This window comes from Nycticebus coucang, chromosome 9, assembly GCF_027406575.1.
Source record: "Nycticebus coucang isolate mNycCou1 chromosome 9, mNycCou1.pri, whole genome shotgun sequence".
Lineage (NCBI taxonomy): Eukaryota > Metazoa > Chordata > Mammalia > Primates > Lorisidae > Nycticebus > Nycticebus coucang.
The window spans coordinates 20,409,200-20,421,946 of NC_069788.1; the positions used below are offsets into that span (position 1 = coordinate 20,409,200).

At 38.0% G+C, this 12,747-nt stretch overlaps 1 protein-coding gene across 1 annotated transcript in view; it reads left to right on the forward strand.

The window, feature by feature from the left end:
- Positions 1-11,702, forward strand: part of LGSN (lengsin, lens protein with glutamine synthetase domain) — a 246,372-nt gene extending 234,670 nt beyond the window's left edge. The window contains exon 6 of the mRNA XM_053603583.1: positions 10,478-11,702. Within this exon, the coding sequence (XP_053459558.1) occupies positions 10,478-11,677 (1,200 nt within the window). The 3' untranslated portion in view covers positions 11,678-11,702. The remainder of the gene's footprint in view (positions 1-10,477) is intronic.
- The last annotated feature ends 1,045 nt before the right edge of the window (positions 11,703-12,747 follow it).

Genomic DNA, 12,747 nt, shown 5'->3' on the forward strand with positions numbered 1-12,747 from the left:
GTTTTTCCTCTTGTGCTGTTGTTTTATAAGAGTATGAGCTATGTCATGGGGAAAGGGCCAAGGAAGGGGAAGGGAGGGGGGAGGTTTTGGTGGAGGGAGGGTAATGGGTGGGGCCACATCTATGGTGCATCTTAGAATGGGTACAGGCGTTGCACTAATGTACACAGCTATGATTTAACAATTAAAAAAAAAGAGTATGAGCTATGTCTTTTGGGCATTTTTACACTGGTAGGTATGTATTGTGCTATTGCATGTATAATGCACTTTTGAACATTTTCTGTAGGGCAGTGACAAATTTCCTTAGTGTTTGCATATCTGGAAAAGTCTATTTCTCCATCTTATATACAACTTAGTTTTCCAGGATACAATATTCTTGGCTGACAATGGTTCTGTTTAAGAACATTAAAAATGGGGCTCCAATCTCATCTGGCTTGTGAAGTCTCCACCGAGAAGTCTGCTGTTAGCCTGATGGAATTTCCTTTGTAGGTTAGTTGTTGCGTTTATCTTGCAGCGTGTAGAATTTCTTCCTTCATTTTGATTTTGGTCAGCCTGTATGTGTCTTGGAAATGTCCTATTTGTTATGAATCTTCTCAGTGTTTGATATTCATCTTGTATCTGTATTTCTGGATCTTTTGCAATACTAGGGAAGTTCTCTGTTGCGTGAACCGAGATGCGAACGAGCAGCAGCTTTGCTGTAGGTGTAAACTCGCTCCTGTAATTATTAAGTCAAGAAACAGACTATACACCGTGGGATGGCATATAGCAAAGTTCTTTATTCCAAGTTTAAGTTTTATACTCTTCCAGTCACGTACACACCTAATCCCTTATCTATTAGCTGAATTTTAACTTGAAAAGAAATATTTATCATATCAATGTAACCACTAGTGTAGTAAATCTCTTCCTCTAAACAGTGACTAGTTTTCCGAGCAGGGCACAAAGACAAAAACAGCTATAGGGGAACAGAGTTATCTTCAAGCATTCACTCAGTTTACTCAGTATGAAGTAACAACTGTGACCTTCCTTCAGGGCAGAGCACCTATAGACCTCTGACAATATGTTGTTAACATATGTCAACCCTCTGGCCCGTATCTCTGAGGAAGGGCGGCATGCCCTTGGATCTCAGGCTTCACGGGGTGTACTGCTTCAGAGAAAAGGCCTAAGGAATTTTTACAATTCCAAAAAAACCTAACTCTGTGAGTAACCCAGGGGGGTCCAAGCGTCTTAAGCCTCTGGTAGAAAAGCGTGTCATTTTAAACTCACACTGAATTTACTTTGTGTGCTTGATGTAGGATAAGTTTATTTCTAAATATTATCTTACAGTTCTCCTCAACAATTCTCTCCAATAGGTTTTCCATGATTTTTGTTTTTTCTTCTTCTCCCTCTGGGATACATATGATTCATATAGTAGCTCATATCTATAATCCCACATTTCTTTGAGTGACTGTTTATTGTTTATTCTTTCTTCTAAGTTTTTTACTTCCTGGGTTTGTTTGAAAGCCTTCTTTTTAAGCTCTGAGATTCTTCTGGCAGGTCTGGCCTGTTGAAGTTCTCTCCTGTATTTTGTAAATGACTGCTTCATTTCTTTTAGTTATATTACATCTTTTCTTATGTTGTCTGTCTCTTTATCAGTGTTTTTGTTTTTTACATTCATGTCTTGAATTGTTTTGGCTTCTTTGTGTTGTTTTTCAACTTTCTCTTCAATTCCATTTATCTTGCTTGCCTTTAATATTCTGAATTCCATTTCTGACATTTCAACTATTTCCTTTTGGTAGGGGTCTTTTTCTGTGGCTTTATTGAAATCCTCTGAGAGTGCTGAACTAGCTTATTTTTTCATGTTGCCATAATTTTTTTATTAGTTTCTTCTAATCTGAAACCATCTCTTAGCTCAGGACTGATAAGTTTGCAGTGCACCTATTCTGTTTGCTGGGAACTCTCCTACTTTGTGATAAGGAGGAGAGGTCCCTAGATAATGCTTTTGTGTCCTGATCTAGAAGATTGACCTGCTGGGAAATGGGCAGATGCACAGAGAACCTATAACATGGTTCTTCTGCATTGTTTTAATCCCTGTGGTTGTTACAATCCAAGCTAATGCTGAGGGATATTCATTAATATTGGTATATATTGGTCCCCAGACCACTATTGGAAGCTGACCCAGGGGTTGCACAAGTCCCATTCCACAGAGGCAGATGCCACAGAGGCATGAACTTAGCCAATAAGTGGATGGATCACAAGAACTTGGCAGGTGTCTAGGTGGCTCACAGGATGTTGACTTGTACATGGGAGGGTCATGGTTCCTGGGACAGTGCTGGGGGTTCTTTGTGTGAAGTAGTAGGTTGTTTCCAAGGCCACTGTTGGAAGCTTGGGCAAGGGACTGGACAATCCTTTTCCACTGAGGTGGGAATTGTGGGAAATTGTTCTGCTCAAGTCTCCCCATAGTGGTGAGAGCAGCCGTAACCCAGAGATTGGCCATGTATGTTCTAGTTACTCATCTCTACTCAGATGGGTAGTTTGCAAGTATCTTCTTCCATTCTGTGGGTCATATCTTTTCCTTGTTGATTGTTCATTTATGGCATAGAAGCTTTTTAGCTTTATGTAATACCATTTGTCCAATTTTGGTTGCCTCTCCTTTGGGGGTATTACTCAAGAACTATTTGTCTAGACCAATAACCTAAAGCATTTCCCCAATGTTTTCTCTTAGTAGTTTCATAGTTTCAGGTCTTAGATTTAAGTCTTTATTTTATTTTAAATTTTGTACATGCTGAGAGACAGGATTTAGTTTCATTCTTTTGCTTATGGATATCTTGTTTCCCCAGCACAATTTATTGAAGAGACTGTCTTTGCCCTACTGTATGTTATTGGCACCTATGTCAAATATAAGTTCACTATAGATGTGTGGCTCCAATTCTGGGTTCTAGTCTGTTTTATTTGTCTATGTATCTGTTTTTATGCCAGTAGCATGCAGTTTTGGCTACGATAGCACTGCAGTATAATTTGGAGTCAGGTAATGTGTTTCTTCCAGTTTTGTTCTTTTTGCTCAGGATTGCTATTCTGAGTCTTTTATGGTTCCATATAAATTCAGAATATTTTTTTTTCTATTTATGTGAAGAATGCCATTGGTATTTTGGGAGGTATTGCATTGAATTTGTAGCTTTCTTTGGGTAGTATGGATATTTTAACAATATTGATTCTTATAATCCATGAGCATATAATATCTTTCCATTTTTTTTGTCCTCTTTAATTTCTTTCATCAATGGTTTATAGTTTTAATTATAGAAATTTTTCACTTTGGTTAAGTTATTTTTTTTTTTGATACAAAGTCTCACTTTGTCATCCTAGATAGAGTGCGGTGGTGTCAAAGCTCACAGCAAACTCAAACTCTTATGCTTAAGTGATTCTCTTAGCTCAGCCTCCCAAATAGCTGGGACTACAGGCACCTGCTACAATGCCCAGCTATTTTCTTGTTGCAGTTGTCATTGTTGTTTAGCAGGCCTGGGCCAGGTTCAAACCTGCCAGCCTTGGTTTATGTGGCTGGTGCCGTAACCACTGTGCTATGGGCTCTGGTTAAGTTTATGTAGGTATTTTATTTGTTTTTAAGTTAAAATTTGGTTAAGTTTATGTAGGCATTTTATTTGTAGGCATTATAAATGAAATTACTTTCTTGGTTTCTTCTTCAATTTACTATTGGCAGATAGAAATGATACTAATTTTTATATGTTGACATTGTATCCTGCAACTTTACCAAATATGTTTATCAGTTCTAACAGTTTTTAGTGTGGAGTCATTAGGTTTCTCTTCATCTGCAAACAGGGATAATTTGATTTCTTCTTTTGCAATATATGTTCTTTCTTTCTTTCTCTTGTCTAGCTCTAGTTAATTCTATGTTGAATAACAGTGGTGAAAGTGGGAATCCTCATTTTATTCTAGATCTTAGAGGAAAAAGCTTTCAGTTGTTTTCCATTTAGTATGATACTAAATTATTAAATTCGGTTTGCCAGTATTTTGTTTAGGAATATTATGTCTATGTTCATCAGAGATATTGGGCTCTATATAGTTTCCTTTTTTGTTGTGTCTTTGTCTGATTTTGGTATCAGATTGATACAGGCCTTATAGAATGAGTTTGGTAGTATTTCCTAGTCCTGGATTTTTTGGAATAGTGTTAATAGAATTGGTATTAGTTCTTCTTTGTATGGTTGGTGGATTTTACCAGTGATGTCATCAGGACTTGGGGTTTTCTTTGATCAGAGATTTTTCATTATTGTTTCTATCTTATCACTTGTTATTAGTTTATTTGGGTTTAGTATCTTCCTGGTTCAATGTTGGTAGGGATGGTTTGCCTAGGAATTTATTTCTTTCTTCTAGGTTTTCAGACTTATGGGCATATGGTTGTTCATAGTCATCTTTAATGATTTTTTGTATTTCTTCAGTATCAGTGGTAATGTCTCCTTTTTCATCTCTGATTTTATTTATTTGGGTTTTCTTTTTTTTTCTGGTTTAGTCTAGCTAACAGTTTGTCAATTTTTTAAATATTTTTTAAAAACCCAACTTTTTGTTTTGTTGATCTTTTGTATTATTTATTTGATTTCCATTTCCTTCTTTCTTTCCTTCTTTCCTTCTTTCCTTCCTTCCTTCCTTCCTTCCTTCCTTCCTTCCTTCCTTCCTTCCTTCCTTTCTTTCTTTCTTTCTCTCTTAGACTCTCATGCCCTTTGTAGAGAGTGCTATGGTGTCATAGCCACAGCAATCTCAAACTCCTGGGCTCAAATGATCTTTTCGCCTCAGTCTCTCCAGTTGCTGGGATTATAGGCATCGGCCACAATGCCCAGCTATTTTTAGAGGCAGGGTCTTTTTTTTGCTCAGGCTGGTGTTCAACTCCTGAGCTCAAGCAATTTGCCCCCCTTAGCCTCCCAGAGTGCTAGGATTATAGGCATGAGCCATCACAACCAGCCCAATTTTATTCGTTTCTAATTTTATCTTTATTATTTCTTTTCTTCTACTAATTTGGAGTTTGGTTTGGTTTGCTCTTGTTTTCATAGTTGAGATGCTTTTCTACTTTTTTTTTTAGGTTTGCACTAATTACTATAGACTTCCTTCTTATTACTGCATTGCTGTATCCCATAGGTTTTGGTATGTTGTGTTTTAATTTTCATTTGTTTTCAGAGATTTTTTAATTTCATTATTAATCTCTTGGTTGACTCGTAGTAATTTAGGAGTATATTTTTTGCTTTCTATGTGTTTGTTTATTTTCCATGGTTCCCTTTGCTATTGATTTCTAGTTTTACTCCATTTTCTCAGTGAAAATACTTGATATGATTTTAGTTTCTTGAATTTTTTGAGACTTTTTTGTGGCCTAACATATGGTCTATCCTTGAGAATTACCAATGAGCTGAAGAGAAAAATGTGTATTCTGTAGTTGTTGCATGAAATGTTCTGTAATTATCTAATAGGTTCATTGGGTCTACAGTGCAGATTAAACTGAATGTATTTTGCTGATTTACTCTCTGGATGACCTGTCCAATGCTGAAAATAGAGTGATGAGGCCTCCAGTGACTGTTGCATGGTCACCTGGGATGTTTATTTAAAGTCCCAGAGCTCTTAGTTAAAAAGTGGTGAATCTGCCATGAGTGAATCCTTCTCTTCCAGGCAGCATGTTTCCTTATGGCCCAAGGTGGGTCCAGAATTGCCATCCAGGAACTAAGGCCTGGAGTCAGACACTATCGGAGTAGGCTTGGTACTTTATTTATTGCAACTAAGCTGGTACTCAAGGCAAAACAAAGCCCTCTGAGTTCTTCCCTTTCCTTTGTCCAAGTTCAAGGAGACTCTCCCTGAGCTTCACTGCTTGTAGCTGGGGGTAGGGTGACGTAAACACTGGCTTGGTTACAACTGCTGCCAAGATCATGTGCACCCCAACTCCCCTGGCTCCAAGTCAGCATAGGTGCAGGAATTGCCCAAGGACTGTAGTCTTTGCGACCTAACTGCCTTACTTATCTAAGGGATGCACACTGCTTTTTGTCAGCTGATGGTGTTGCTAATTGTAACTTGGGTTTTGGGACAGGGGATTTCCCTCTGGGACGGTTGGTCTAAAAGCTTGCTTACGGGAACTGGCAGAGTTCCCCTGTGTCAGGTGGCTATGCATTTAATGTGAAGTTTCACAATCACTTCACTTTCCTGGGCACATAGATTTTCTCTTCACTTGGGTGAGAGATGGCACAGCACTGTTAAGGAATGGGGAAGGAGTAGTGTAGGTAATGCAAGAATGTCTTCTCTGCCCTCTTCAGCACCTCTTTCCTTGAAATAACATCAAAACCAGGTAGTATGATCATCCATCTGATTTTTGGTTCTTCTGAAGTTGCTCACATGTGTGCATGGACAGTTGAATTTGGTGTTCATTTGGCGATTGCTGGAGATTTCTGTTTGGCCATTTTGCTCTGTGCGCTCTCTTGAATATTTGTAATTTAAAATTAAATCATTTATTTTGGAAAATTTTTTGTGAATAGGCATTAAAAATAGGTATATTTGTGCAAGATTATTGCAACAATACACATATGTGAGGTCAGATAATTAGGTTTGTGAACTCATCCTAGAAAAAGTACTACATACCTCTTTGCTGAATATTACTATGGTTACCTTGGGAGTATTCCTCGTGGGAAGCTATGCACTGTTGCCAGTGTCTAGTCCAGACTTCAAAGCAATTTTGGAACTCTATTTCTGGAATGGCCATCAGAACTAATGTTGTGTGAGGTTGGACAATTAAGTTTGGGAACTCATCCTAGAAAAAGTGCTACATACCTTATTGCTAAATATCACTCTAGTCACCTTGGAGATATTCCCCTTGGGAAGTTATGCACTGATGCCAGAACCTAGTTCACTCTTCAAAGAAGTTTTGGAAACTTTTTCCAATGAGGTATGTAGCACTTTTTCTAAATGAGTTCACAAACTTAAATTGTTCCACCCTTGTAAGTATATACATGCATGGGAAATACATTGAAGAATGAAATCAATAGTTTCGCTCTTCCTATGGCTTAGTAAAAAGTAACTTTAATCTTTATAAAAGTAACTTTAAATCTTTTCTATTTGTAAAATATAAAATATCAATTTGAAAATTATCATTAGACCATGAAAGTAAATAGGAGATAATATACTCCATCTTCTTCATTTTTAAATGAGGAAAGTGAGGTCCAAATTAGGAATAGCTTTCTTAAAATTATGCAAGCAATTGGCAGCAAAGCTTGGATATCAATCTGTGACTCCACATTTCCAGTTCAGTGCTTTTTCTCATTGTCCCTACTATCTCCATCTCAGCTTTAATATTTCCTTTTATTCTTCATTTGAGCTAAGTGTTCTTTCTTATTAAATTGAAAAAATATTGATTTTTTAAAACAGACCATTTTCCATTCTGGGAATGGAAAAAAAGACTTATATAATTGTGAAAGGTCAAATAGGGAACCTATGAAAAATGGTATCTACTCTTTTTAACGAATTCATTGTATACATGTCTCTCTGCTAAATGTCTTACAAACATTAGCATGTCTAAACCTTACAACTAATTTATGCTGTCATTGATTAAAGGGTTGATTTTTATTTAAATTATATGCAGATAATGTGGGTTCTTTCTATCTTTGATTGATGCAAACATGAAATATTTCCATAGAATTCATAACTAACTTTTGGCTTATTTCAAAAGGTAATGTTTACTATGGAATTTCAGTTGCCATAGGAGTTTAAGTTATTTTGCAAAAATTTTTGTTGTATCCATAGAGATTTATATTGGAGTGTGAAATTATCCCTGTGTTTTAAATCTATAAATATAATTTAAGATAATTTATTGTCATGAATATGTTCATATATGTTTATATATTTGCCATAACTAATGGAGAGTGATTTGAATTCTACATGTTCCAAAATGAGTAAAGCAAATAACAGTGTTAAAAAGATTGCTCAGAAAAATATGGATTAAATAGCCTGAAGAAAAAAGTGTGACTCTTTACTATTCTTCTAGTCCATGAAGGACTATTTGAGTGAAATGGTAACCAGCTGTTCCCTGCTATTCACAGCCGAGTGACTACAAACACAAATTTAAATTGCAAAAACTCTTAGAAGTCTCATGAATAAAATACATTATTTCTCATTTTAGATACACACAAAACCAACAGATTTTCAAATGAAAATATGGACAAGCAGGGAAATCACATTATCTCCTATAATGAAAATTTGAATTAAAGGATTTCATACTACAGTTTTCTAAGATCCTACTGTATATGTGTGTGTGTGTATGAAGTTTACATATACAGGTCCTTGACTGAATCAAAAAATTAAGTAGTCACTGGAACAGTGCTTGGCTCACTCAATTTTATGATTGGTGAAAGCAGAATTCAATCACTTAAGTAAAAATGGCATTTGAAAATATATGTAGATAATCCTAAAGATATAGAATAAACCTAAGTGTCCATCAACTGATGAGTGAATAAAGAAAATATGGCATATATATACCCAGTAATAAGAAAGGATGAAATAATGTCTTTCAAAGCAACTTGGATGCAACTGGAGGTTATTATCCTAAGTGAAGTCACTTAGGAACAGAAAAATAAATGCCACATGCTGTCACGTGTAAGTGGAAGCTAAATTATGGCCACATAAGGGTACACAGAGTGGTAAATGGACAATGAGGTCTCAGAAGGGGAGAAGGTGGATAGGGTGATGAATGAAAAATTACCTATTGACTAGCACTCTGGGAGGCCGAGATGGGTGGATGCTTGAACTCAGGAGCTTGAGACCAGCCTGAGCAAGAATGAGACCCCATCTCTACTAAAAATAGCCAGGTATTGTGGCAAATGCCTGTAGTCCCAGCTACTCAGGAGGTTTGAGGCAAGAGGATCCCTGGAGCCCAAGAGTTTGCTGTGAGCTATGACACCATGGTCCTCAATCCCCAGGTGAATGAGTGAGACTCTGTCTCAAAAAAAGAAAAAAGAAAAAAAAGTTACCTATGGGGTACAATGTCTACTATTTGGGTTGGGGGTACACTAAAAGCCCAGACTTCACCACTGTCCAATGTATGCATGTAATGGAATTCAACTTGTACTCTCAAACTCTATTAAAATTTTTAAAAAGGTAAAAAGAATAAATAGTGTCAGTAATGAGCAGACATGATAGAAGTTTAACAAGACAGTGGCTCCTGATCAAAGGTGGCAGAGTGAAACGGTAGATTGCCTCTTCTGGGACCAGCTCCTCCTAGGTAGCCAAGCTCCTCAGGATCTGTAGGTAACATGAGAAATAGTCTGGTTTATAGAACGTTAGGTTGTTTTATTAACCTCAAATGCTTGCTGACCTGATGGGAACAAAACTTTGTAGTCAGGGCTCTTTCTTCACCCATTAATGTAACATTTAACCTTGTTGATATTTCTAATACACAATTTCTAGAAATGTTTAATGTGTCTTTATAACCTCTTCTCTTCTCTATGGCCCAACACATAGCAAAAGTTAAATAAATGACCAAATATGTTGAATCCTGGAGATATATGGTTATAAGATGCCCCAGTAATCACCTACTCTAAACCTTTTTTGGAGACAGAGTCTCACTCACTAACACTTTTTTTTTTTTTGAGACAGAGTCTCACAGCCCTAATTCTAGAGTGCTGTAGTATCAGCCTGTCTCATAGCAATCTCAAACTTCTGGGCTCAAGCGATCCTCCTGCCCTGGCCTCCCAGAGTGCTAGGGTTACAGGCATGAACCACTGTGCCCCGCCTAGTCTAACACTCTTATTTTACAGGCAGGGAAACTGAGACATACAGCACAGCAACTTGCTTAACTTCACAGAAGTGATTAACGAAAGAGCTAGGACTAGAATGCAGATTTGCTGACACCCAGTTCTGACTTGATTTAAAGCCACAACATTTTAGAATCTATAACTTCAGAGCTACTGGTCCTCATTCATGAACTAGGTTTCTGGGACTGTGATTCATTCTTAAATGAGTTGTAACTGTGAAGAGAGGAGTGAAGCTGTCAGTCACCCTGTCTTCTCTGGTGTTAGGACCTGGGACTGACCACAGTCTGTGAGAAAAATTGAGGATTCTGTACTGTAAACTTTGAGAATTAGTTAACTCAGGATTATAATAGAATAAACCCAAATAAAGTTTTTTTCTGAAGTGTTAGCAACTATATTCTAAAACAAGAGCTTAAATAATTCCATAAGGCTTTAAACCTTCATCTTTTGCTATAGAAAGATTTTCTGTAACATTCTATCTCTTATTTATAATGGCTATTTTCAGATCTAAGAGCACATACAGCCTCCAAGGCTTACAATAGTGAGTTGTTTATAAAGGTACCTTAGGGGGGGTTATTTTAAAATATTTTAAAAATATCCGATGTCAAGTTAATGTAAACCAACAGATTAAAAACACATTTTTTTCTCATTAGCAAGGCTCTTTCTCCATGTTTGTGTTCATGTTTCAAAACCTAATTGTTCTTATCCTTTTTCTTTTTTAGGAAAAAGTGGTCCATGGCGTTTACATGCCCCGAGGTTATCTCGAGTTGATTCCGAATCCCAGGGACAATGAAGTGAATCACATAAGAGCCACATGTTTTAACAGTGACATCGTCCTGATGCCAGAGTTGTCAACCTTCAGAGTTTTGCCGTGGGCTGAGAGAACTGCGAGAGTGATTTGTGACACCTTCACGGTGACCGGGGAGCCTCTGCTGACATCCCCCAGGTACATTGCAAAGAGGCAGCTGAACCAGCTGCAGGACGCTGGCTTTTCCCTGCTCTCTGCCTTCATTTATGATTTTTGCATTTTTGGTGTGCCTGAAATTATCAACTCAAAGACCATATCTTTTCCTGCAACGACGTTACTCAATAACCACGACCAGCCCTTCATGCAGGAGCTCGTGGACGGCTTGTATCACACAGGAGCCAACGTGGAGAGCTTTTCCTCCTCCACCAGGCCCGGTCAGATGGAAATCTGTTTCCTGCCCGAATTTGGCATTAGTGCAGCTGATAACGCTTTTACTCTCAGAACAGGCGTCAAAGAAGTGGCAAGGAAATACAATTACATTGCCAGCTTTTTCATCGAGACCGGATTCTGCAATTCAGGAATTTTGTCTCATAGTCTTTGGGACGTCAGTAGGAAGAAAAACATGTTCTGCAACAGTTCTGGAATGGAGCAGCTCACGGTCACCGGGAAAAAGTGGTTGGCAGGACTCTTGAAGCACTCGGCCGCTCTCAGCTGCCTGATGGCACCTGCTGTCAGCTGCCGAAAGCGGTATTCCAAGGAGAGCAAAGACCTGAAGGACAGTGTGCCCACAACGTGGGGATACAATGACAACAGCTGCGCGTTCAACATCAAGTGTCATGGGGAGAAAGGCACCCGGATAGAAAATAAACTAGGCTCGGCGACGGCCAACCCTTACCTGGTGCTGGCTGCGACAGTGGCCGCAGGCTTAGATGGACTTCTCGGCAGCGACGAGGTCCTGGCTGGTCCCGATGGGAACACAGACCCTTGCCCATCAAAACCTTCTGAGATCCCTTTGAAACTGGAAGATGCCCTTGTGGCGCTGGAGGAAGATCAATGTCTGAGAGAGGCTCTAGGGGAAACTTTTATTCGCTATTTTGTTGCCATGAAGAAATATGAGTTGGAAAACGAAGAAACAGATGCTGAGAGAAATAAATTCTTAGAGTATTTTATTTAGGATAGAACGCTTAACTATTCCTTTAGAGATGTGATTATTATAGCTGATCTACCAGAATGAAAAGATTGAACTTTTATAATTAATGACAAGATTATAAATGGTTTTGTAATTTTTTTTTGTCCCATAGAATACTTGCCAGATGAAGTGGGGCTGCTGAGAGGATTTTGATAACAGAAATAAACAATAAAGTTGTGGTGAAGCTGTAATATGCAAATTGATCAGATTCTGACAGTTAGTTATTTTTCTGTGTATGTTGACCTAGATGGGAATAGTCAGGGTTTTTTGGCATTCATATAGTGGCACATTTTAAAAAAAGTCTTCAACTTTAGAAAGCAAAATTTAAATGACTAAAAGAAAAAATGAAAAGGAGTTATTTCAATTATACACTTAGGTTCTGATTGCCAGGGAGGCAAATATACTAACATCATCTCACTAATCAAGATATATTGAGGATCTAGGTTATAAGCATCATTATAATCTTTCCAAATGAGTTAAATAAGTTTCGCAGAAATATGTCATCATGACAAGTCAGTAGAATTTTTTCCATAAATCGCTTCTCTTTTCACCCTTCTCTGTTAGTTCCTGTCAGGCTTAGGAACTTCAAGGTTGTAACATTCTCAAGTAACAAATTCATAAGAAACAGAAGTAGGGTTGAGCACAATGAGGTCAGATTTTAAAAATAGTCAAAGCCTTTCTTTAAACAATACCAAAGTGGAAGCCGGGCACAGAGGCTCACAGGGCTCACGCCTGTCATTTTAGCACTCTGGGAAGCCAAGGTGGGAAGATCACTTGAGTTCAGGAGTTCAAGACCAGCCTGAGCAAAAAGAGTGAGACCCCCATCTCTACTAAAAATAAAAAAATAAGCTGGGCATTGTTGCAGGTATCTGCAGTTCCAGCTACTTGGGAAGCTGAGGAAAGAGGGACACTTGAGCCCAGGAGTTTGAGGTTGCTCTGAGCTAGGCTGATGCCACTGTACTCCACTGAGGGTGACAGAGTGAGACTTTGTTTCAAAAAACAAAACAAAATGAAAAACAATGCTTCATGTAGAAGTTCGATACCCCAGAGATAGA